Source organism: Cryptomeria japonica, chromosome 10 (assembly GCF_030272615.1).
Source record: "Cryptomeria japonica chromosome 10, Sugi_1.0, whole genome shotgun sequence".
NCBI lineage: Eukaryota > Viridiplantae > Streptophyta > Pinopsida > Cupressales > Cupressaceae > Cryptomeria > Cryptomeria japonica.
The window spans coordinates 98,602,640-98,625,402 of NC_081414.1; the positions used below are offsets into that span (position 1 = coordinate 98,602,640).

General features: G+C 37.1%; 1 protein-coding gene across 1 annotated transcript in view; it reads right to left on the reverse strand.

Moving 5' to 3' along the window:
• The window catches only part of LOC131060671 (zinc finger CCCH domain-containing protein 66), a 125,723-nt gene that overhangs the window by 88,837 nt on the left and 14,123 nt on the right, over positions 1 to 22,763 (reverse strand). The window contains exon 2 of the mRNA XM_057993992.2: positions 1,371 to 1,543. Coding sequence (XP_057849975.2) covers positions 1,371 to 1,543 — 173 coding nt within the window. The remainder of the gene's footprint in view (positions 1 to 1,370; positions 1,544 to 22,763) is intronic.

Genomic DNA, 22,763 nt, shown 5'->3' on the forward strand with positions numbered 1-22,763 from the left:
ATGTATATAATTATAATTTTTATATGTTTTTGTATGGACAAACCCAAAACAATCCCAACCTGCAAAAAATTGTTGTGCTAGCATACCCGAACCAGAATCAATAACTTAGATTTGATGAATACAACAAGAGTGGATTTTTTCTTTATGCATAATTGTATTAACTGCATGCTGCAACAAATTATGACAGAGGCAATGACATTTACAGCAAGAACCTTAGTCATCAAACATTTAAGATAACAATTGCTACCAAGAGAGAACCATACAAGAAGCCATTTGTTTTTTATCAATAAAGAGTTTCAATTAGGTTTCACACTTAATGCATAAAAATAATTTTGTGAGTAAAATTTCATGAACAATAACAATAATATAGGAAACTGTATCAAATTAGAATATTCTAAATCACAAGCAAAAAACATTCAGAAAAAAGTACTCATTGTCTAAGTCTAGCATGTTATTTGGTCAACGCATAAATGATATCATTTAGTTTGAACTATTTTTAAACCTCAATGATTAGGTTATCTTTAATCTGCATTGTGACCATGCTCAAAGTATTTTTAGGGGATGTGTTAAATTTGACACACTGGAAAGGAGGCATACTTTGCGAGTTTGCTCAATGCACTCTTTCTAACTGGAACCATTGTATTTCAAACTAAAAGATATCGCAATGCCACCATACAAGTCTCCAATAGTCATTCCATGGATGATTTATGGCATGGATTTTTCTAAGACCATGATAAAAAAATGATATATATCCTTGCAACCAATCCCAGATGAAACAGATTTGTAGCCACTCTTAAAGGATAAGAGTAAAAAAATCCATCGAGGAAAAAAGAGCATCCTCAACTCATTTAGAGGATCTACCATACAAAATGAGGTGCCAATTAAACTTGAAGAGACAATTAAAGATGTATGTAAACATCAAACATCAACAAGGGAGGTCCAATGCGCAATTTTATATATGAAACAAATAGAAAAATACATGGATTTAGGAATATTCTTTGCATTGAAATTTGCAGTTCACCAAAGGCTCAGCTGAAGGTATCCTGAGTTGATTCATTTCAGTAAATTTCACTACTGCTGAAAAACAAACAGAGAGTCTTCAGCTAATTTTACTTGTATTCTGTAAATATCAAATTATCAATACATTGGAAAAAATTAATTATATCTTTTCATACAGCTCTTCACAACTGTGACTTACCTAAAATTATATGGCCATCCAAATTCTGGAGCTAGAACATTTTCATTATAATCATGGGCCAAAATATCAAAACTCCACATTCCCCATTTTCTATTTTTTTTTTTTAAATTTTAGCAGCTGACAATTAAGGCTCAAACATTTGCACACACTTCTCACGGTTAGGACCAAATACCTGTTTCCTATTCGGAGGATGGTTGAAGTGGCAATTCATACCAAACTTGCAACTGCCTGTGCGGATATAAAATGTACAATCAGCCACACCTGGACGTTCTGGGTAAGGACCTGAAGAGATTTCTAACCCATTACCAGAATCCGTCGGTTGTATGGACATCTTCTGCATTGCTTCTGCAATAAGACATTTAAGTGTCAACAGAAAACATAGTCTCTCAAAGACAACAGACAGTAACATAGAGTCTTCAATTCATAGATGCTAGAAGGCCCGGAACCAATACATAATAAAGGAGATAACCTAGGTATGGTAGACTTCAATGTTGAGTTTCAAGCACATGCAGAAGGAAAGCATACAATTCTCCAAACGAGAATAGGTGCTTCATGCATGCACAGAGCAAGGATTTGGAGTGATCCAAAATTTAAATCCAGAGAAAAAATCAATGTCAGCTATGAAGCAAAAAAAGATAATGATACCAGTTCCAAGATTGCAATGTAAAGAAAACAAGAGACCCTACCACTGCAATGCTCGTATGTTTCACAAAATAAAAAATCTTAAGAAAACAAGCTCAAAGAATGTGTGATATAGTCCTTAAAATGCATTCCCTTCCAGACCACTCAAACTAATTTATGGATCTATCTATATCTAAAATACAAAATACAATTGCTATGTTGACTGCTTAAAAGTAATTATGAAGTAGAGGCACCTATTCAAAACCTATTTAAAAGATAGTCTTTTCAGATGTATCTATCTTTTCTTGTACCTAACACATATTATGATATTCCTATAAGATGTATTCCACAAAAATTAAAGGGCTAAAACAGAAAACATAAATGGAAAAACACACTCCCACTGTGGAAACAAAATACTTCTTTCAAACATATCATCAATCAATTACCCTCTAGAGTTATTTTGACAGCCTTCTGTTTAAGGCACATTCTTAGAGCAAACTTGGAGAGTTTTGAGAGCTGACTCTTGGCTATAAATACTTATCTTAATAGTTATTGAAGAATGCCATCTTATATTTCTTCATTTGAAAGTGATTTTTAGGCAAAGAGGTTTTGATAATTACATTTAAACTGAAAATGAGAACTACAATTTTCAGGGCCGCTTAAAGGCCTTGTCTTAATAGATTTCCCACACTGTAAAAAACAGTATAATCTTCACCAAACCCAAGTAGCACTACTTGTTCAAACAAATCCCCAGGGAGAAAATAGCTTTATAATTATAACATTGTTATAGGCTAAAGCTTTTCAGCCCCATGAATGCAACTAAATGACAGAAAACACAACAGAAAAAGAATGTTCAAGTTTTAATGTTTTAGCCAAAAGAACACACTGATCTACAAGGGCATTCTTTCTCCCACAATTGAACATCTTTAACATAAACATAAACAATTAAATAAAGCAATATCCAAATTTGCTGGGCCCATTGGGAATCCTTTATCTCTATCTTGCGACTCAAAATCAACAAAAGGCTTTTCACCTGCACCAACGAGAAGCCCATGGCTGTTCCTGCACTTGAGTTTTCATGTAAAGGTTAGTAGCTAATCTGAGGTGCAGAATAGCAAGTCTTCCAAGCATGAGGACTCAGGTGCTGATATCATATAACACTTAACAAGTTGCTCAACAGTTGTAGTCACATCTTGTAGTTAGTTCTGCATATACTTCTATTTCTTCCACCCCTTGAGTTGTGGCTTTTTCCTTAACTTCCTTCTCCATTGATTTTCCATGTGCACCTTGGGCTTGCATCCTCAATTGGGCCATTTGTTCTTCCATCTGATGAGCTAGCTTTCTATGCTAGGCAAGGGAGGAGGAGAGATGCGTGGAGAAGGGGTTCTTTCAAGAAATGGAATGGGAGATTACTCCTTCAACATTAGGCTCTTTAATAGGAGAGGCACAGGAGTAGGAATCTGATCATAAATATCAGTTTAAGCAAGTGGAAAGGCAAGTTTGTCTGCATTTGGGGAAACAATAATTCCAAAAGAAGAAAGGGTTGGTGTTCGTAGAGGAGGCGGAAGGGTGTTTATAGAGGAGGCAAAAGTGGCATTTGCACAGGGACTTTTGGTGGAGCCACTAGGACAAAAACAGAAATAGAAATCTAGAGAAGAAAGACGAATACCTGACCTGGAGCTTGTTCTTGCAAAGTGGGAACTTAGGGAATTGACTTCCTTTTCAAGATAGGCTCTTCTCTCTACATCTCTTCCTTCTCATCTAACACACTCAAATTGTGTGACTGGACCTTTGATATTTTTCTCTTCTTTTCCTTCTGCTTCTTTGGTTCCTTTTCTTTCTTAGCGACTTGGGCCTCTTTTGAAGTCTAGCCTCTCTTTCTAACCTTCTTACCAAGAGATCTCAATTCTTTTACTTTTGCATCAAGCTACTTTAGGCTATAGTCAATTACCTAACTACTAATGTCGTCCGATGAAGCTGGTTCTTCTTCAGCCAAATTCACAGTAGGAATAGGCAAATTGTAAATGCCTCTTTATCATATACTTCATCCAAGACCTTACCATCATTCAAAATTCCATCTATCAAATCTACTATCCCAAAGGCTTTCATCTAAAAGGTAGTTAACCTTGATAATTTTCTCTTTCTTACAGGGTGCTCATATTCAAAGTCTACCAAATAATCTTCTCAATCAGGCACATGCTTGGGATGAGATCCTACAAATTTTCCAATGTTCCTCTCAAATCAAAGAAATTTCGTGCATCCTAAATATACAAATTTAACCTATGGATCTTTGCATTTGATGCCTAGCATGTAGCAAGGAAGAGCAAGCATAGGCATTAATGGAAATACGAAACTAGATTCCAGTTCTATGCTTCTCAACCAGGTCTGTATGTGCTTCATAAAGTTGCCTTGTAAACTCAAGAAATGCTACCTATCAATGACATACTTTAGCAACCTGAAAGGTGCACCTATATATCCACCTACTCTAATGCATGTGAATTTTGGAAATTGGATGAACTAAATTCCCTATTCTAAGATGGCTTGGATAGCTTCCCAAGACAACCTTTTATTTGTATCCCCCTCCATTCTTCTAATAAAATAAAATACAAAGACACATTGACTCAAATGACATGTCTTTCACTTTCCCTAAGCTCCACCCAATTAGGAATAATGTTCATACACTTTGACCTATCCAAGGGTTACTGTAATAGTTCCACTTCTGGTAAATCCTAGTAATATGCCTCTCCTAGCCATCAAGTATACAATGTCAAGGTTGTATGAAATCTCCTCATATCCTAGACTTTTGACAATTGTTTGTGTATATTGTCACTCAACAAAGTAGCCCAATCAATCATTTGTTGATCTTCTGAGAAGACTAAGATAAACCTATCAATAGGGAGAAATCCTTGGCAAATGGTAGGCCCACTATTTTGTTCAGAAGAGTAATTGTGCTTCTTACCAATAACTTTGGCAACTTGGAGATTGTGGACCTCAGCTTTGCAAGCCACTTCTTATTCAATGCTTTCAAACACTGTTAAGTCCTAGGTTAAAGAATTCAAAAACCACTTGTCAATTTCAATGAAATTACCTCACCATGGTGAGGGATTTGGAATGTCTCTGCCATGTTGTTTGGGTTTAATTCCAAATCTACCTCATCCTCCACGCCTACAATTTTCATAGTCCTTGGGTTATAGTGCTTTCCACATGTCATTGTTAGTTTAAGGGATTGTATTAAGGAGGAAAATCCAGTTACTTGCACCATCCTATTCAACACCATGCACCAAGCCCTTCTTGTCCTAGCATCCCCAAACATCCTAGTTTTAAATTCATCTAGGTCAATGTGACCTAGGCCTACATCTGAGACTTTGAAGAGGGTGCATGTGATCTTTGATGGCAGGACGACTCCTTGGATCTCTCACTTCATGGCTCTAGCTTTGAAAGTATTCATAATGTATTCTTACAAAGGCCAAAACATTGAATGATCCTTGGATCTCTCACTTCATGGCTCTAGCTTTGAAAGTATTTATAATGTATTCTTACAAAGGCCAAAACATTGAATGAGTGCAAGAAATTTCAAAGGAGATGTCCTTAAGGATCAAATTGTGATTGTTTTATAAGCCTACATGAATACAAAATTTGGAACAACTTACAAACTATGGAACATTGGCAAATGCCCATTCGACACATGTCTATCTTGAATTTCTCACCAATGAGAATTGAGGTTAGGTACACAAAACAATATTTGATAGATTGCCATGTGTCACTTGATCCTTCTTTGCATGAGTCAAGTTCAATGTATTTGGATGTGCTGGCTTGAAAGAATTTAATTGGTTGGTGATCAGTAGGACGCCACATCAACTACATGGCATGTAGATCATCACAAAGAAGTGTTGATTTGAGCAATATCTCTTGATACTCAACATTTCAAATTGCTCCTTGATGAATGTGATGATGGTGGGAGATATTCCAAAATTGTATCATCTAAGCATAGTCAAGCAAACTTTCTAACTTCACTTAGCTCTTCTACCTCCTTAGGAATGAAAATTGTTTCCTCTTGATTATCTTCCTTGCCTTGATCTTTGTTTCTATCATCCCTCTTATACATTGGATGTACTTAACCTTGACCTTTAGAAATCCAAGGTCGTTGTAGTTGTAGCTTTCATTTGCACTATCTTCCTTTGTCACCACCTTGAACATGCTGATCTTTGCACTTGCATTGCTGAGTTCTTTCACTCAATTCTTTACCTTACACGTGCTGTTAAACTTTTATCTTGAATTCCTTCTTGTCATGATGTTGTTATTGCAAAGCTTCTCCATAATATGAGGTCTCTTTCCTCATTGACTCTTCTTCATGTTGTTCATGTTGATGGAGTGCATCCCTTTCACCATGATGGAGACCTTAATGTTAACCTTGCATAAGTATCTTCTGCTTGCTTGATGAAGTCCTTCATGTTGGGGTACTAGCAATAATTCAAGATTGTAAACCATCCTTTTGTCTTTGTTACTACTTTCTTCCAAGACTTGACATGTTGATCCTCCTTGCTATGACTTAACTACTTCATGTTGTTGGAGTATAGTTCATGCTATGATATCTTGATCTCTTCCTTGTATTTGTGAATTCCTCCTCTATCAGCTCCTTGAAATGTGTTAAATTCTAATGTTGTCTTAGCTATAGTTGCACTTTCTTCATCTTGCAAAATTCTACATGATGTCGATGAATCTCCCTTTCATGTCCTTGAAGTGCCCCTATGTTGAGTTTTCCTTGGTGTGGTTTTTGATATTCATGAAAGTTTTGATGAAATGTAGATCTTGGTGATATAAGCTCAACTCTATGTTCCATTCTTTGAGCTTGTGTTATTTTCAACACTTGTGTCTTTCATTCCTCGCTGTCCTTTAATTCAACCTTTTGAAATGTGAATCAAACCTGAGAAGAGAACAATACATTGGAATCAAGAAACATGTGATAATACAAATGTAACATTCTTAAATCATGAATGAGAACAATATCAGTCCCTCAAATCTGAAAATAAAAACTAGATCTCCCTAGAATCAGAATGTCATAATTCTGCCCCAACTGATGGAATTCACCCTAATTGCAAGGTAGTTAATAGGAAGTTGTCTCAGGTCTGATTCCTTCACATTGTAGGTCTGATTCGTATGCTGGCATGTCAGATTTTCCAACTACTTCTCTGCCTTACAGTCTGATCTTTCCTTGATGTGATTGTGTGATTTCTCCTTTACTCCTTGAAGTCCTTTATTACTATCTTTGATCATCTTCCATAGTATATCTTGAATTGCTGATCATCTTTGCCTTCCTTGCGAATGTTATCCCCCAAGTTGCATGCTGGTCATCTTGTTACAATTGCTTCATTGAAGTTGTGGAGTCTCTCATCTTGCTTGTATAACTCTTGATGTTGATCTTTTGACACAGTTTCCCTGAGACCTTGATGCTAACTGCATTGATATCCCTTGATGAAGTCTATTTGCTCTTGAACTCTGGCCTCACATCCTTATGGTTCCCTTGTATTCACTTGCAATCAGACCTACAAAAGAAATAAAATTTGAATTAGAACACATGAATTAAGGAAACAATAATCGATCCCTTAAAATAAATCATATCCTTACGTGTTTCGCTTAGGTCTGGACCAAATTTTAACCCATACGTTTCATATTATCTCTCCATGCTTTCAAAGGGATGAAACTTAGCTTTAATCTTCCCCACGTTTCATGCTTTAGGTCTTGACCTTTAGGTTAATATTTATGATTTCACACCTTTTACCTTTAGGTCCACATGTTTCAATTTATCTCCCAATATGGGTAACTCCATTTGGTTGTAATCTCTCCTATGCGTTTGGCATTTAGGTCCTCTTGCTTCACACGTTTCAATTTGGAGTACAAGCCTCCCCAAGTTTCATGCTTTAGGTCAGTCCTTATGAGTCTCCATGCTTTCAAAGGGATGAAACTTAGCTTTAATCTTCCCCACGTTTCATGCTTTAGGTCTTGACCTTTAGGTTAATATTTATGATTTCACACCTTTTACCTTTAGGTCCACATGTTTCAATTTATCTCCCAATATGGGTCACTCCATTTGGTTGTAATCTCTCCTATGTGTTTGGCATTTAGGTCATCTTGCTTCACACGTTTCAATTTGGAGTACAAGCCTCCCCACATTTCATGCTTTAGGTCTCCCTTTAGGTCAGTCCTTATGAGTCTACAGGCTTCACATTGAACCCAACGTTTCACTTTTGGAATCAATAAGCCTCATGTTAGGTCTGACCTTAACTTTACACGTTTAATTTAGATTAGGACCTTAATTTAGGTTCACACACTTTGTGAGGACCTATTTCCAGTTTTGATTTAGATCACATCTTTAGGTCCCCTATCTCCACGTTTTAGTTTAGGTCAAGGCTCAAATTAGGACCTACACGCCTTGATTTAGGTCAGATCCTTATCTTACACACTTCAATAGATTTCCTTCTTTACACGTTTTGTGAGGACCCATTTTAATCCAATTGAGACCTATCTTGTATCTTGCCACACATTTCAAGTTTAGGTAAGGAACTATTCCCCTTATACGTTTCACTTCAGTGCACATTCACACGTTTCATTTAGGTCTAGGATCGATTCATACACTTGCCTTTTAGGACCACCCTTATATGCTTCATGTTTAAGCCTCCTTTAACAATTTTGATTGAGGACCTATGCTCTCCACACGTTTGATTTAGGTCTTCATGCTTTAATTTAGCTTCTACATAATTCACACCTTTTGATTTGAAGCCACACGTTTTGTTTTAGGATCTATGTCCTGATTTAGTTCCACACGTTTTAGCTGGTTGTATGATATTTTGTGCTAAGTCCCATTCATAGGGTGGAAAATCGCACCTCATGGGGACAAATTTGTCCCTACTTTAATTGATCCCTACTTAGTTTGCAACGCACAAGGATAAATGTCATTTCAAATTCTGATTGCTAATTGGTGGAAATTCAACGTGTATAAGGACAAAATTAGTCCTTGTGAAATTTCACATTACCTTAGCATGTTTAATTCCTTGGTGGAAATTCTGATTGCTGATTGGTGGAAATCCGATAAGGATAGGGACAAATTTAGTCCATATGAAAATTCATCTTACCTTAGCAACTTTTTTCTTTGGTGGAAATTCGACCTTAATAGGGACAAAATTAGTCCCTATGAAATTCAACTTACCTATAGCAACTTTTTCCTTTGGGGAATCCGATCTAGATAGGTGAAATTCATGATTCCTTAGCACATTTAATCCCCAAGTGAAAATTTGATCTCTATAGGGACAATTTAGTCCTTAAGAAATTTCATTTGATGTTTGCAAAATTATCCTTTAGGTGGAACGTTGATCTCCATAGTGACTTTTTCTTGTAAAATTCCCATTCAATCTTTGCAAGCTTTCTGCCTTGGTGGAGTTTCGAACCTCGTAGGGACTTTTTTAATCCCTATATTTTGCAAAACGGTTGCTAGGTATTCTATCAAGTGGAAATTCAAACTCCATAAGGGCTTTTTGATCTCTTATGAAAATTCATCTTCCTTCAACACATTCACTCCTTCAAGTGGAAAATCGATAGTCATAGGGACTATCTGATTTGTTTTTCAGTTGATTGATCCCTATAACTTTGTCCAAATTTTGCACGTTTAGCCCTTGAGTGGAGATTCGACCTCCATAGCAACTTTTTGTCCTAACTTTCAATGTAACACCCCATAGGTAAGTTCATTTTCATGCTTAGAGTGGAGAATAAAACATCATAGAGACAATTTGATCTTCATTTTTGCCCTTAATCTTGTCCTTATGGAAATTCATTTGGATCGTGTTTATATCATCATAGAGGATTGATTCCTATAGGGACCTTTTAGTCGCTATGATTTTCATCATAGTGAAGCTCCATTTTTATAAGGACTTTTGATTCATGACCTTCCTTAGACTTGTTTTGCCTCCTTTCATCTTCCACCTAAGTGGAAATTCGAATTCCATATGGACAAATTGATCTTTCCTTCATGCAAATTTGCATTGCTTGTTCAAATTACTTCATTCACTCAATTCCACAAGCTGAAATCAATCTCCATAAGGACTTTTGTAATCCTTGATTTCAACTCTCTCCCCAGGAGTTGAAAATCGATGGGGATAGGGACTTTTCACCTATTCATCACAAAATTCACATTAGCTCACAACAATTTTCATCATTTTCGCTCAAATTCAAAGGAAGAGTGGAAATTTGATTTCATGAGGAAAAAATCAAAAGGATTTAGATGACCTAGTTCTTTGAAGTTCTGAACAACTCCCCTGCAATTTGACAACTTTTCACACCCTTTCGACAACATTTCTTGCTTCATGACAACTTTTAATAATGTTAGCAAATTGACAACTTTGATCTTGATATGCCACCCTTTCATAAGCAAAGGCTAAAACTAGGAGACTATTGCTAAGCCAAGGCAATCTAAGCAAAACACCTACCTAAAAAGCGAAAAAGTGGAGGTCCCCATTTGCAATGGGGCAATGTGTGAAAACGGCACAACACATCCCAAAGTCAAAACTCTGCAATACTCTTACACACGACCTAGGGCACACCAATGACAAATGTCCTTAATGATCCCTACGGTTCTAACTTAAAGTTTAATGCATGTAGCACCTAGATTGCTAGGATTTTATTAACATGGATGAATATAAACAAAGCCCGAACGAAAACCTAGTATAATCTTAATATTTCAACGAGAAAAATTGCAAATGTGTATACATTGGATCAAATGTACTCCAATTGCATCTTAGTCTATGACAAATTTGGAAGGGAGTGTGATACTTACTTGGTCTTACCAGATTGGGAAATGCAATGATTTTGGTGTTGCACCCAACACAACTCATGAGAAAAATTCCATGACTATGACCTTCCAAGCAATTGCACATGACAAATGAGAAGTGAAAATTCATTGAAAAATCTTTGATTGGAAGTAGAAGGGTCGTCTAGAGCATGAAGTCACATTTGCAAAAGTGAGAATGGACAAAAAACAACTTAACAAAGGTTTTGTTCACCCATGGGAGCAATAAATGTGCTTTAGGATTTTGGAGAGTTACATAGTGTGGAAGTGAGGAATATGGAAGGTTGGAAAAAGTCCTTGAAGGCCTCACAATCTTAGAAATTGTGGATTTCAAGAAGAAACACATGCTTTGAAACACAAGCAAACATCCTTGAAAGTGTGGAGTTGCTAAGAGCTCAAGGGAGTCCAAACATTGTGGGCACTCTCACACTTCTTTCAATAAAAGCACAAATTCCATATATGTGGGACCAAACGCAAATGAGAGAAGGTTCTCTAAAAGATTAACTTCCACATTAGACCAAATTTAACATTATGTGGGGATGTAGGGCTCACTAGGACTTCGGAGAATAAATCCTTAGGTTCATGAAAACTTCAAAATTATGCAAAAGCTTCAATACTTAACATTTTCACCCTAAACTTTTTCAGAATCACTTCTTAAAGACTCCTACATGACTTGAACCTTAAATTACTCTCATGAAGACTAACCCAACATGTTGATGCAAGTGCCTTCCGAAGATTATAGACAAGCTGCCAAAGAAACCAAAATGAGGGAAACCCAAAACTCAAAATTAGGGTCCATATTTTGCTAAGGCAAAACGGGTCATGTGTGCAAGACGCAACAAATCATTTGTTGGATGTTAAACCACATTTTAGCTAGTTTACATGGACTAACAAGAGGTAAGGGAAGAATAATATTGCTACTAAGATTGACAATTTCCAAGCCACTTCTCAACGGCTCAACCTAATTATTATCTTGTCCTTGAAGGCTCTCGCTTTAAAAGGCGATCAACCACTTTTGCTATATTGTCCCCTTCCAAATTTTCTCTTTAATTTGCCCTAGAATCACAATTGCAAAAAATTAGTGTTAGGGTTGCATCTTTACCAAGAAAAAGATCTTAAACAATATGATTCTAGATTTGAATCCTGCAATCATAACCAAGGGCACATATATATATATTATTCAAACAGATTAGGGTTTGGGAGGAAGAGACGTGATAGGTCCGCCCCAAGCAATCTCCATACTAAGCCCAAGAGTGGACACTAACCCTCTTGACCTCAGTGGGCAGGCAACCTGGACATCCACCAGGGTGGCGTACTTAGAACCTTTTAATTCCCCTCTTTTCGACACCTCCTTCCTTCCATTAATGATGGAGGTTTTACACAGAATTATTGCAGACATATACATTCAATATTCAATCATATAGATATATATAGATAAGAGATGAACATTGACAAGTAATGCATAGGCAGTTATATGCTACAAGAGTGAGTATTAAGATAACTAGATGTGGTTATAACAGATCTGAAATGAGTATGAGTCTACTACGCTCATGTCTGATCTCAATGCTATCCTTTTCCACCGATGGTGAGAATTGCTTCTATTCACTGATGGTCATTGCTAATAATTCGATATTAGCATTTATACATTTCCATGAGATGAAGAGGCATGCCTCTTCACACGGAAATCTGTTTGTAATGAGGTGTCCCTTATCTTCATATCACTTGACTCATTACTAACCTCAAGTTGATCGCACCTTTTTAAGATTACTCCCTCCTCACTAACTTAATTGCTGTCACTTGATTATTTGTTGGAATCACTGCTTCTATGCTGGTGTAGATTGCTGGCCTACATCATCTTCTTTGGGAAAACCATGAAGTCTTAGGTTATGACGATTTTCCAAGGCTGTGTCTTCTTATTCATGGTAAGGTCGTGACATATGCTTCTGCTTTACACCTGCCCTTTATCTGCTCTCAATCTGCCATTTTCTGTCTGCTCTAAATAGATGTATATTCCAATTTCATCTGTTTTTCTTATCATACTTTATCTCCCTTTATATCACATCACAATGGTACGGTTTCTTCAAGAGAGGCAACTGAAAACAAACAGAAAACACTGAGAGGGGGGGGGGGGGGGGGGGGGTTGAATCAGTGTTTTAGCACAATTAATAACTTGAAACCAAAGAACAAGAGCATGTGACAAGAGAGACAAAGACACAGATTTTATCACGTGGAAAACCCAACAGGGTAAAAAACCACGGTATTGACTAATCCATATGGGCTACAATGAGCACCTACCCAAACACACAGATTACAAAAATGAAGAAATCTGAATGTACATGCAAGCTCAATGTTCTCTAACCCTCTTAAAACAGTGTTGTGGCAGAATGGCCAGACTTTCAACTTAGACTACAAATAATATCCTCCTCTGTTGATAAAAAAAACACACTGTATGCTAAAATAATTTCACATGCTAAGACAACTGTCAGGATCACTGCAACAGCGATGTACGTCTGATTTTTAGCAACACTTCACACATCGCCTCATCCCTTTGAACATAAAATCTGCTTCAAAAGATTCAACTTACTTCCTCAAAAATTTCTTACGCATAAAATCTTTTCTTACTAGAAGAGCACCGCCATATCATATCTTCCACACAGATATCAAAATTGTTAAAGTTACATCCAAAGATGATGAATCATACTATCCCTGTAAGAACACCAGACTGGAAACTTCCAGAAAAGACAAACTGCATCTACCGTATTATGAATAATCTTCAGATTATCGTTGCAGTAAGAGATGTGCCAAAACTCCTTTATTCTCCACGCGGCAGAGTAAGACAATTATATCCAGTCAGAAAAACATAAAAAGAATATCACGATAGGAGAATATGAATCGACACCCTAGAGCAGAGGTAAATCTGACGATAAGTATCAAAGCATACACTTAAAGCCAATTTTTTATCATTAGGCTCCTGCAATTTAAAAAAACGGAACACCAACTCAACTCGAGATTAAAAGTATTCAGCTGTTCTTCTTTTCGCTCTTCATTTTTAAAAAAATATTCAAAGAAATCGAGCAAGCATATATTGAAAAGACGCTACTTTTTGTTCTATGATATTTAAAAAAATAATCCATAGCTTTCCAAAAAAAAGGCTCCTTCAGCAGAGACACCACCAAAAGCCTGCAATGCCCGCACCAATACTTAGCAATATGCGTTTTTTGTCTTTGATGCCATATCAGAAAAAAACCTCCCTGACCAGAAAAACGCACATAGTAGTTGGAGAGACAGAGTGCTAAAATTCCACAACCACCACGTAGCAGAGACTGCACACCAAGTCTGTAGAAGACGTTTTCTGAACATAACAGACTTAGCAGAAAAAAAAATGCACTTCAGAAGCATCAATAACATAACTCTTCTTTTTGCACAGAATCGGCTCAACTAGTCCACCATAACTCCAAGATGACAAAGACGCCACACAGGCTGAATGAAGACTGCCACGTACACCATCACGAAGATTGATATTGGATACAATCAGCACAATACATCCAAAGCCGAACAAGGCACACAGGACAGTTGGCACGAATTGAAGAGAGAATATGTATCACTTCAGACAACACAAACAGCCAACAAATCGATCCACACAGCCTGAGTTAAACACCAATCAACTGAGCAAAAAATCTGAACAAGTGACATCAATGACAAAATATATATCTACAGCAACCTCTTTAGGGGGGTCAGCCTTAGCACATATTTAATTAATTTTAAGCAAAGATTTAATTAATTAAATGAGTCAGCCCTAGGAAATTCATTCTGAGTTGACCTCTTGAATTTATATTGTCTGAGGTTATAGGGAGGTCGGACTTCTATGAGTTTATATTAATTTCTTTGCCTAAACTTCACTATTAAAGCTGTGTAGGACGGGCATGACATTTGCATGAATTGCTTCGCATGCATGCATGATTTTTGCATGCATGCATCACGTGTTACTTTTCATGTATGCATGCCTATATTGCTTTTTCATGCATACACGAATTGATTTTCATGGATGCATGTGTTGCTTTTCAAGTACGCATTTCTTTTGATGTAAGCATTTGTTGTTTTTCATGTATGCATTGCTGTTCATGTAAGATGTTTTATGCATGAATGCATGCATATGGACATACCGTATGCCCCTTGAAGTTAAAGCATGTAAGATAAAAAGCTAACCATATTTCCTGCATGCAGACCTATTGTTTCAGGTAGTTGTTTCAGATGGTAATTACCTCCTCCTCCACATTCGCTTTTGTCACATGTCACTTATTCAAATTTTGGGACTTGTTCCCTCTCTTTGATTTGATTATAAAAATTTTTAACTTTATCAAAAACAAGTTGCTTGTTTAGCTGTTTAATAATAAATATGGATATAAATTATAAGATGATTTTTGTCAAATTAAGTCTGAATGAAGAGGATAGTGTAAATGAAATGAAGTGTGTAATACACAGCACATTTAAGATGAAGGCTGTGCATTTAAACGAGTGGAATATTGGCACTCTTTTTGTTTAGTCTCTTCTCTATTTTTGCTTTGGTTGTTTTCTTGGAATAATACTGAGGATTCAGAAATGCAAACATTTGTGAAAAGAAAATTTACAGAGCAATTTAGAAAATGATTATTTTTTTATTCATGAATACAGAACTTAATTACAAATATAGTAAACAAGTGTTTTCTGGTTTGTAAATTTTTTTTAAATGTGTTTTTTTATTTTTCCTGTGCCTATATTTGGCCTGGGTATGCTGGACAGGCCCTGGGCATACCCAGGCTGACATCAAACACATGAATCTGAAAATTTGAGTTGAATGAATTCCTTGTATCAAAAATGGGCAGTAAATGGTTTTATAAACTAGTCTCCTTTTGAGTCCTTTCTGTGTTTCTTGCCACAAGCTCTAAGTGTCATGTCTCCATTCAAGACCTCAGAACAATAAGATTCAATATACGATTAAATAAGTTTTAATTAAAGATTTAAACTTATTATTAAAAGAACAAGCATGATATCAAGGAACCATCCAGACCGTTACCAGTCCATCATCCATATTCTCAAGATTAGACATGAATATTGTATGCTGATAGATAGTTTACACATGGGTGAAGACTAAATACATACCTGAACGGAGATGATTACAAGCTGATTCGATTTGTATTCACAGTCAACAAGGCATTGGTGGAGATAATCCTATAGAACATTAAGCTGAGAGCCGAGACGCCATTCCATGGGACACCCATCGTACACACAAGACATATGTTATCCGTTAAGATAGTAAACATTATTCATAAAGGTCTCATTATAATATCGGTTATGGTTTAGTAACACTCATTATTGTATCAAATGTGAAAAGACACGATCATAGTTAAGATCGTGATTAAGCAATAAGTAATAGCATTGCAACGAACTTGTCAAGAAGAAGAGGCACGACCTTTGGAATGAAGAGTTCCCACATCTTCGAAGGAGGCATGAAATTATATTAATACATCTGGAATCCATTTGCAAGGGAAATTTACCAGAGCATGGAGGAAAAAGCCAGTGGTTCTGGACGTGTAGTATCCAGCAATAAATATCAGGAATAACGCCTTGGGAATTCAATCTATCACGATCTTACCTTTATTGCCCGGGCTTAATCTATAAACAAACAAATTATCATATCAATAAGAACGATGAAGTCATTGTGAGGGGTTAAGTAAATGATTAGAGGTCATCATGCTTAACACAATTGGACAAAGTCCACCCTCACTGCATACCGATCATACTTACAGCAAATAACATGACACGCTGTCAATGGACAATCGATAAAGAAAGACTTAGACAATCATTGTAAATACGGAGGCAGCTAATTATCGGGAGTGCCTGATTCCACCATTAGAGGGTTTGAAGCTATTCTTGTATTGTTCCCATCTTCGTTAAAAAATAGTATAAATACCAAGACAATCACTTTTGTAGACTCCCATGACAGCGGTCAACAACAAAACATGGACAGGGATCATAGACAACAATATTTGGATATTATCACACAAATTAAGCAGCGCCAAAGAAAAGATGGGGATTCCGATGGGATGTGATTAGTCCACGAGGCATTAATAAAATTATTGAAGACAGCGATGGTTAATATTAGTCATCAATAATTCTCATTGACACGGGCAGCGATTCATTATGAAATGGTAATGTCTATCAAAAGATATGGTTACGTGATTCAAAGGTAGCGGCTAGGGGATTGAAGCAAATATATGGGGATAGTATTCAGACATCTACGAGAAAGTAAGAAAGCAATCACTCAGGATAGCAAAGTAGTGACCAACATCAGCGATAAAAGAGATCAATGTCAAATAAAGCAGTGGCAGCGACATTAATAAGAGCAGCAATTATATTAACCTAGCGGTGACAAAGTATTATTACACAACACCTTGAAATTGCTATAATTCACAATACAAATCAGAAAACTATCAAGATAAGTTCTCCATCCTGAACTGTCCTTAGAATTATAAAACAATATTATAATATAATGTTTCTAGTTTGACTAAATCTTATTCATAAATATATTACATTTCTCATTATAAGCTGGAATTGTTGTTTCAGGACTGAATTATTGTAAAATCCCAAACTGGGGACATTACACTAAGTGAACCGACTTTCAAAAATTTATTCAAATAAGCTAAACTAGGAGATAAGTAGCAACTATCACTCAAAGAATTGAACATATTCATGGATAAGTAGAACCACAAACTCAATAGGCTTAAACCGAGAAGAAAAGAACATCACAACCAGCACAAATTCACTCATCATTTCAAGCTGGGAAATATGGTATAGTCATATTTGAGTTAAATAAGATTCAAAAAAAAAATGCCAGAACTTAAGGACCATTTTTGTAATTTTATACCCTAGGATTGTTAATCAGATTTATATCCTTTAATTATGCCCTAGATTGTAATCAGATTTGTAGCATTTTAGTAAGTCATAATTTAGTAAAATCCGAAATGAAGGAAGTAAACAAGAGACAAACACAAATACCCTAGGAAAACCTCCAAGGAGGAAAAACCCAGCATTAAAGACCCTCAGGTCAGATTATATATTCTCTTGATAGCACAAGTACAATACTTAGCTTCCTTGACAAATCTGAATCCTTCTTGAATGACAGATCTGCACTTCTAATCTCTGCGCCAAAATTGTCTTTGTCCTCTAGAACTTGTTCGCATAAGTCTGGTCAACTTCGCACCCTCCAAGGGTAAGTTTGCACTTTTCAGGCATCGCTAATTCGCTGAAATGAAGATGAGTAAAATTGATTTGCAAAGTGTCTTTTTTTTATATGCATCTTTAACCTTTGATTTTGCAAGTCGGCCTCTTCCATTTTGGCGCCAATGTTTGTTATTGTAGCGTGGGGTTTTAGGATAGAGCTGGGCTTAACCTTGGGCCACGTTACCCTTTAGGATGGGGCCCAGTCCTAAGTGGGTTCGGATGTTGCCTTAAGGCAATCCGAACCCATACATTATCCTAGTTACAAAGAACACTCCCTCTTAACTAGGAAAGAAGAGAATACATAATCTGAACCTTTAGAGTTCCATCTAGCACACAAGCATAGAATGGATCTAGCACACAAGCATAGGATGGTTCTAGCACACAAGCATAGAAAGTGCAATATACAAGTGGGTCTTTACATAATTACAGTTATCCATCTAGCACACAAGCATAGATTGGACATAATTCATTCTTGCACACAAGCAAAGAATGATTCAAAGTGCTGCACATAGAGTCATTGAGATTGAAGCTCCCTCTCAATCAGGGTTCCGTTTTCCACAACACCAAGTCTGTCTCTGAAGTATTCGAACTTCACCCTAGATAACGGTTTGGTAAGGATGTCTGCAATCTGTTCATCTGTGCTAATATACTTTAGATGAATGGCGCCTCTTTGCACCATGTCCCGAATGAAATGATAGTGTGTTTCCACATGTTTGGACCGATCATGAAATACGGGATTTACTGACATCTTTATACAGCTTTGATTATCACAACGAATGGTGGTAGGACCACTAGCTTGACCAAATAATCCAACAAGGAGCTTGCGAAGCCACACTGCTTCTCTAGATGCAACAGATGCGGCAATGTACTCAGCTTCTGCAGTGCTTAATGCTACCGAAGATTGCTTTCTACATGCCTGTTGACGTGTATTTTGTACACTATCAAACACAGAATAAAATACCCAAGGGTACCTTATCCTCTCTTGAATAAAGCCTCTGATTGCTGAAGATGTCGCAAAAAAGGATCAATCAGGATGACTCCAAGGTTCTTCGTTGTAGGATCTCTACGTGTGGACAAGCTCCAGTGGTATGATGTGATTTGCTGGAATCACAAGGGGACTTACATTTCAATGACCTGAATGTCTGATTTGCTTTGAATATTGCTGGAACACAGGATTTTACTGCCTTGGATTTGAAAAAAGGAAAAAAGATGAGGGCGAGGAGAGGATCTAATCCTAATACTAAGAATGTAGGAGCAATGAATGATCTTTGATGAAATTCTAACTAGGTCTTGTTTTGACATCGCAGGACCATCTCCACAAGGCTAGTGCGATCTTCAAAGGAAAGCTTTATGATGTTCAAATCATCACTACAGGCATAGATACCATCAGGTTGATGCATATCAATGAAGAAGCAACAAATTGAAGTTGAGCTTAAGCTGAACGATTCCAGTTGACTACGCAAAGCAAGTCTGCAATCAACAAACTGCTAGTAGTATGGATATACAAATTTCACCATCAATCAAGCACATTTCTTCCATTCATCTAATCATCTACCATCTAGGATTGAAGATTCAACAAGAAACCGTGCATATTGCAAGAAACGACACACTTCACCATTACTTCAATGAAAATGGAGTTTGTTTACAATCAATGGCAACAATTTCTTGCCTTGTCCTCCTATTCTACTCTAATTGCTATTCTATCAACTAGTTAATCACCTTCTAACTACTCTCTATCTGTCTTCTTTCTAACTGCTTCCTATTGCTATTCTATTGCCTTTACAAATGAAATGTCAGGGCTTATATAGTGCCCTCACTACAATTCGATGGCTTAGATCAATTTGAGATCAATGGCCAAGATTTTACAATGAAAACCCTAATTAGGGTTTGTTACAACCATTACATAACATTTAATGCTTGACCAATGATAAAATTGTATTTTATTGGACACATGTCCTCTCTGGAAAATTCCACCAAGCTCATCAAGAGATTAGAAAATGTACTCAAAGTAGAAGGAGAATCTTTGACCAGATCTAGACACTTAGTCTTTGATTACTCAGGTGTGTGCAAGTGTATTCATTCCTCTCGACAAGACAATCATGATCTCCAGGTTCCCCTGTGATTAGCTACATAGTTTATCTGAACTTCAAAAGCATCATGGATAGAGCCTCGTTGCCAGTCAGACGTCCATAGTCCCGACGAGGTTATCGCCGCAAGCTCACGAACATTGCTCCATTGCCAGCCAGGCGTCTATAGCCCCGATGGAGTTATTCCGTATATTCCCTTTAGCCAATTTTGATATTTCATTTCATTTCATTTTTTTTCCTCATTTTGCTCTTCCATTTTCTCATTTTTTCTTTTGATATTGCTTTTTCACTTCGTCAATTCCTTTGCCTCGTAAGCAGTGAAGCTTACTAGGGTTTGCGGATTGCGGTGGCACTGAAGTCGGATTTTAGATTTTTCACCAATCACAGCTTTGCCTGAAAACCATAATGACTCGGAGTCTATTAATGTGTAAAGATATAGTAATCAACAGATGTCGGCATCAAAATACAGAAAATGATTCCCTTTCAAGTCAAATACAGGTCCTGATCAGATGATAAAGCTAGAGAGGAACAACCTCGGATTCCAAGCACTTCATGAATAGATATCTAAGAAATGAGTCTAACATAAGATCTAGGATGTTGCTACTGTGTGAGCAACAACGCAAGCACCCTTCTCACGGAATGGAGGCTTCCACTCAAGACACCTAAACTAAAGCAAAACGACCGACAGACCGACTCAAAGCAAACTAAGCTAAAGCGCACACCAAAAGCAAACTATCTAAAGAAGGCAAACAACTAAACTACCTAAGCCACACTAGATCATGAGTCAAATGACTCAAGGCAAATTAAGAACAAGGCTCAAAAGACCTCTAACTAATGACACGAAAAGAAAACCTACTCTAAACCTATATACAAGACTCCCAGACTAGACACGACTCAAGGAAGCGACATATATACATGATTTCACGTGATTTCTCAAGTTGTGTAACAGGAGCATGGCAAACGTGATGGTTCTCAATCGGGCAAATTCATCCTTAAATACAAAAAGGCAAACTCTCACCATGCATCTCTCATACTCAAGCAAATTTTCAATTAAAATGATCAACTAGGGTAATTCGTTAGGACCATGATCAATCCAGATGCAAGTTGTTTTCCCAAAATCCCCATAATCAAAATCATAATAACTTTCAAGGCTAGGATTAAGGAAAGAGACAACCTGGCATATTTCAGGCTCAAACGGAACTGTATTGTTGAAAGCGAGGTCATCAACCGCTTCAAGAGGTCGCCATTGATGGTGAACTATTCCACGAGCATCCACAACATGTTGATCTTGATTTGGAAGTTCCTCTTGAAACAAGCTCAGCGCCCCTTTGAATAGCTCAACATTTTCTGTTTTTAGTGAGATATCTTGCATAAACCAGGCATCTTTATGAAACTTTGTTAGCATATCTTCAAAAATGAGAGTCTCCTTGATGGATTGAGCTTCAAACATCTCCTCTAGTGGATCAAATATAATCTCTGGTGGCCTTTCTTCTTCAAGCTTAGTCTCAGGAGGTCGGAGCTGATGATGGATCATATCACTCACAGCAACTTGCTTATCTTGAAAAAATTTTGGCAGTGATTCCATTTGTGTTTCCTCTACAAGATCCTTCAACACTTCCTTAAATAGCATAATGGTGATGAAATCTTCAAGCGCCCCTTTGAATTGTTCTTCATACCTGGGCTCACTTATGATGATTTGTATCTCTTTGTTCAATATGTCAACTTGATTGTCTTCTTTAATGAGGCCATTTGAAAACTCCTGCAATTCAATCTCAAGGATCTCCTTTTGTAGCATAAGTGAGAATTCTTCAAGGAATGAGTCATCTTCTCCTTTAATTGCTTGTTCAACTCCTGGATCTTCCTTTATCACTGCTTGGGTATTCTCAACTGATTCTTCAACTTTTACTTCATGGTATTCCTTTTCAGGTGCAAGCCATGGCAAGCTATCCAGTGTAATACATTGTTCCTCAGGTGCACTGGTATCGTCAACGTACAACTGATCCTTCTCACAATCAAAGGCTGGAGCAATGTCCTGTTCATAGGTCCTCCTGAATTCATCTGCGAGATGTGCACCCCAGGATCCGTTCATGATGCACTCTTCCTCGGATAAAGTTGGCATTCCAAACTAGTTTCTGACTTGATTGATAGCCATTTCACATATTGAGCAAGTAAATTCAGAGTGAGGTGAGTTGTGAATTCTACACCACAATGGTAGCAATATGTTCTCCAAACGCATTTCACCATTCAAAATGAGTTGACTCTCGATCATCCACATGAAGCTTAGAAGAGGATCCTTGCTCTCTGGGACACTAAAATTGCCTTCTTCTGTTTTTGGCCTAGGGACATCCCAAAAAAAGATTTTTCCCTGCGCTGCCAATTCCATCCTTGATAAGTACTTCAAGCAATGCATTTCATCATGCTCTTCTGTCTCATGGACTCGACACTACCCTGGCCTTGCAAACTCGGACAATCTGCGTGGATAAAGCTGTGTATCTAATCTCCACCAAAGTTCAGGAAAATCAACTTGTTGCTTCTCGTGAAACTGTTGCCACTCCATTGAGAAATCTTTTCTTTTTGATTTTTTGATTTTTTGATTTTTGATTTTTTTGGATTTTCTATTTTTCACTTTTTTTGGATTTTCTGGAATAAGAGAGATCTCGAATATCTCAGATTCAACTTGAACATTCAACTGGTTCCAGCTTGCTTCCTTATTTTGTAAGTCCAACTGATGATCCAGCGATCACCTTCCTTCTTTCTATCA